General features: G+C 42.9%; 1 protein-coding gene across 1 annotated transcript in view; it reads left to right on the forward strand.

Moving 5' to 3' along the window:
* LOC143283447 (potassium voltage-gated channel subfamily KQT member 1-like) overlaps positions 1-476 on the forward strand; it is a 272354-nt gene extending 271878 nt beyond the window's left edge. The window contains exon 15 of the mRNA XM_076589683.1: positions 350-476. Coding sequence (XP_076445798.1) covers positions 350-463 — 114 coding nt within the window. The 3' untranslated portion in view covers positions 464-476. The remainder of the gene's footprint in view (positions 1-349) is intronic.
* Positions 477-3668: the final 3192 nt, after the last annotated feature.

The following is a 3668-nucleotide window of genomic DNA, read 5'->3' on the forward strand; positions in this document are numbered from 1 at the left end:
CACTATAATCAAATTCTAGCCCAGATAGTCGGAACAGCAGTTGCCTCCTCTGCTGTTCTGATGGTCATAGTCGGACACGACTGACTGTCATATTGGTGTATGTAGATGTTCTTACACTTCTATGTCCTCATGTACTAGTGTGTGGTATACACAACTGTGTATGTACTATCTCATGTGAGGCGCTTAGAGCCCATCATATGGAGATTATTGATTAATTGATCATCATATCATCATCTTGCATTATCTGAACGCCACTCTGTGTGTGTGTGTGTGTGTACGTGCGTGTGCTTGTGTGTGTGTGTGTGTGTGTGCTTGTGTGTGTGTGTGTGTGTGCACGTGCGCTACTCAGGTGAACAAGATGGACACGAAACTGGAACAGGCGCTGGTGCTGCTGAACATCGTCGCCAAACAGACCGCGTCCAGGCACATCCACAGCGAGGAGGACTCTGCCGACAATTCCTAGCGCCCCCCCCCCCCCCTCTCTCTCTCTCTCTCCCTCTCTCTCCCTTCCTCTCCCCTCTTTCTCTCCCTTTGTGTTTCTGTGTTGTCTGTTGTCTCCCCCCCTCTCTCTCTGTCTGCCTCTTCATCTCCGTGTCTGTGCGTACGTCTGTATCTGTGTCTCTCTCTGTCTGTTTGTGTGTATGTCTACGTATCTACCTGTCTGTGTCTGTTTCCGTCTATCTGCGTATCTGTCAATCTATGTTTTGTTTGTGTCTATTCATCTTATTCTATCTGTCGAACTGAATACCCCCCCCCACCCCCACCCCTTCCCCTAGAACCTTGTTCCGGCAGGCAGCTAGCGAGTTATGGGTTTTATTTGTAAAAAGGCATTTCTCTTTTTGTGAACTTTCTTCCTTTCTTTCTTTCGTTTTTAGTCGGCCTGTTTTTCCTTTCTTTGTCTTCTTTATGTCTTCCTTGTTTTTTCCTTGGATTATCATGTTGTTTTTGGTTTGGTTTGTGTTTTTTTAATTGAAAAGAAAAGGGACTATTCGATGTCTTTGTTTGGGTTTTTTTTTTTAGTTGTTTGGTTGGGGGGTGGGGGGTTGTTTTTTGTTTTGTTTTGTTTCTTTTTTTTTTCTTTCTTTTTGTCAATAACACGTTTGTAAAATAAGTAGATAAACAAAAATAGGTTTGTTGTATACATGGGGCTTTAATGTTACACACTCCTCACGTGGGGTGGGGTGGGGGGAAGAGGGAAGGGGGTGTGGAGACTTATCTTTCACTTCAATGATACCACAAGAACGACAACACGTTGGTGAGATACCGGGCAGCGAGAATGCCACCTGTGTGTGTGTGTGTGTGTGTGTTTTCTGTGTGTGTGTGTGTATGTGTCATTTCATTCAGGGGAAACGGAATAGAGGCGTGTAACACAGCTTAAACATATATCTATTTTATGTTTCGTTTATTAAATTTTCGTTTTGTTGTTGCTCTCCGTTTACTGCTCTTCCTGTTTTCAAACACTTTTTTTTTTGACTCACTTGTGTAAACAAAGTGAGTCTATGTTTTAACCCGGTGTTCGGTTGTTTGTGTGTGTGTGTGTGTGTGTGTGTGTGTCTATGTTTGTCTGTGTGTCTGTGGTAAACTTTAACAATGACATTTTCTCTGCAAATACTTTGTCAGTTGACACCAAATTAGGCATAAAAATAGGAAAAATTCAGTTCTTTCCAGTCATCTTGTTTAAAACAATATTGCACCTCTGGGATGGGCACCAAAAAAAAAAATGAAGCCTAATTATATGCAAACTGCATTTACTGTTATATTTATATTTTTTGTATTCTCTAAACTTGGCACTTTGATCTGATATTCGACCCAACAACAAGAGCAGTCATTATTATCATTTTTTGTTCAAACAGGAACTTCTTTTGCTAAGCATGGAAGATATATTTATTTTTTTTGCAAACGTTTTGGTGCAGGGAGTAAAAAAAAGGGAAATTACTCTGTAATTAATGCTAGGGGACTTAATTTGCCACAAGCGAGTCTTGAAGGCCTTGCCTCCTCTTGTTTTCTATCAGAGCAGATCGTTTCTTGATACCACTGATTATTTATCATCGTTGATATTGTTGTAGCTGCTGTTAATGATGGTGTTATCAATAATAGAGTGGAAACTCTCTCCGTTAACTCACTCAGTACGGCCAGTCCTCTCTTCTCCTCTGCACAGACCCCTCGGATGTCCAGTGGGTGTCTGAATGACCCAACATTTAGCTTCCGTCGTCAGAATTGGGGTATTCTTTGTCAACATTCACCTCTTCAGTGTAAGAGCCTTCCGCTTGCAATACTTTGATGATGGTAACTGGGGTGAAACGCTGTTAACGTCGTCTCTTTCGCCGTTCGAATGGAGAGAGTTAACACGGCACACAACTTCAAGTCGATGCTGCTTACCGTCTGCCGATTCAGCTAGCGCGCAGGTAAATGAAAGGAATATTGGAGCAAACTGGGTATCGGTGACAGAAGCGGCATTGACCTGAAGCTGTGTAGCATGTGGATGGAGAGAGCTACTCCCATTTGCTGTTGTCCTTTACTCTCTGAGCCTCAGTGATGTTCGGGAATATCTTTTTTTTCGGATTTTTTTTCTTCTTCTTCTTCTTCTTCTGTGATTTGTGATTGTTGTTTATCTGTAACTAGTTTTATACATGATCTTTATGTGTTTGCCTTTTTTTTAAAAACTTTTTTGTAATTTATTCTTTAATTAATCTTCAGCCGGTCACAAACGAATGATGTTTATTCGTCTGAGCCTGAAAGATTATAGTGATGTTTTGTCATTTTTATTCCTGTTCTTCATCCATTCATTAATCTTCAGCCAAAAAAAACGAATGATATTTTATTCGTCGGAGTCTGAGAGATTACACCCAAACCTCCTCTCCCTCCCTCCCCCCTCCAATCCACTCATTCCATCATGCCCCCACTCCCCACCCCCCACCCTCTTCCACGGCCGCCCCCCCCTTCCCCACCCCCAACCCCCCTTTCCCTCCTCCTCCTCCAGTTACATCCCACCGCTTCCGTTACCTGTAGGTAGGATTGCATATAATTATCTTGTCTGACATTCCTTTTAGGTAGAGATTTATGAGTGAATGACGGAGTGATGGTGTGGAGGGAGGGTTGGGTAGGCTGGGGGTGGTGGTGGGGGGGGGGATGCGGGCGGGGAGGAGAGGGCGGGGGGTAGGTGAAGGGGCCAGGGAGGAGGAAGGGGGGGAGGGGGATGGTGATCTAGTTACGAAGACACGGTTGTGGTATTGTAGGAGTTGAATGAACCGTAGCCATTTATATTTATTGTTTCTGTATATTATCCACAGTTCGAAGTAACCTCAAGCATGACAGATTATAATTCTCGCCGCGCGTGCGCACGTGTGTGTGCGTGTGTGTGTGCGCGCGCGCGCGGCGCGCGTTGCTTTCGAGTGTGTATGTGTGTGCGTGATTTTATTGCATTTTGTTCTCCCACCAAGAAACACAATAATTGAGAAACCCATGACCTCAAATCGTTTTTCCTTTAAACTGACTCACTAATCTGATTATTAGTTCCGTTTCATATCATGATTATTGATTGCAGTTTTGCATTGATATTTTCTGTGTAGATGCAAATTTCTTACAAGCTATTGGAGTGTGTACTGGTATGGAGGTAAACTTTGAATTTGTCGTTTTTAAAAATATGTGATTCTTTGTTGTTTTGTAAA

This window comes from Babylonia areolata, chromosome 6, assembly GCF_041734735.1.
Source record: "Babylonia areolata isolate BAREFJ2019XMU chromosome 6, ASM4173473v1, whole genome shotgun sequence".
Classification (NCBI taxonomy): domain Eukaryota; kingdom Metazoa; phylum Mollusca; class Gastropoda; order Neogastropoda; family Buccinidae; genus Babylonia; species Babylonia areolata.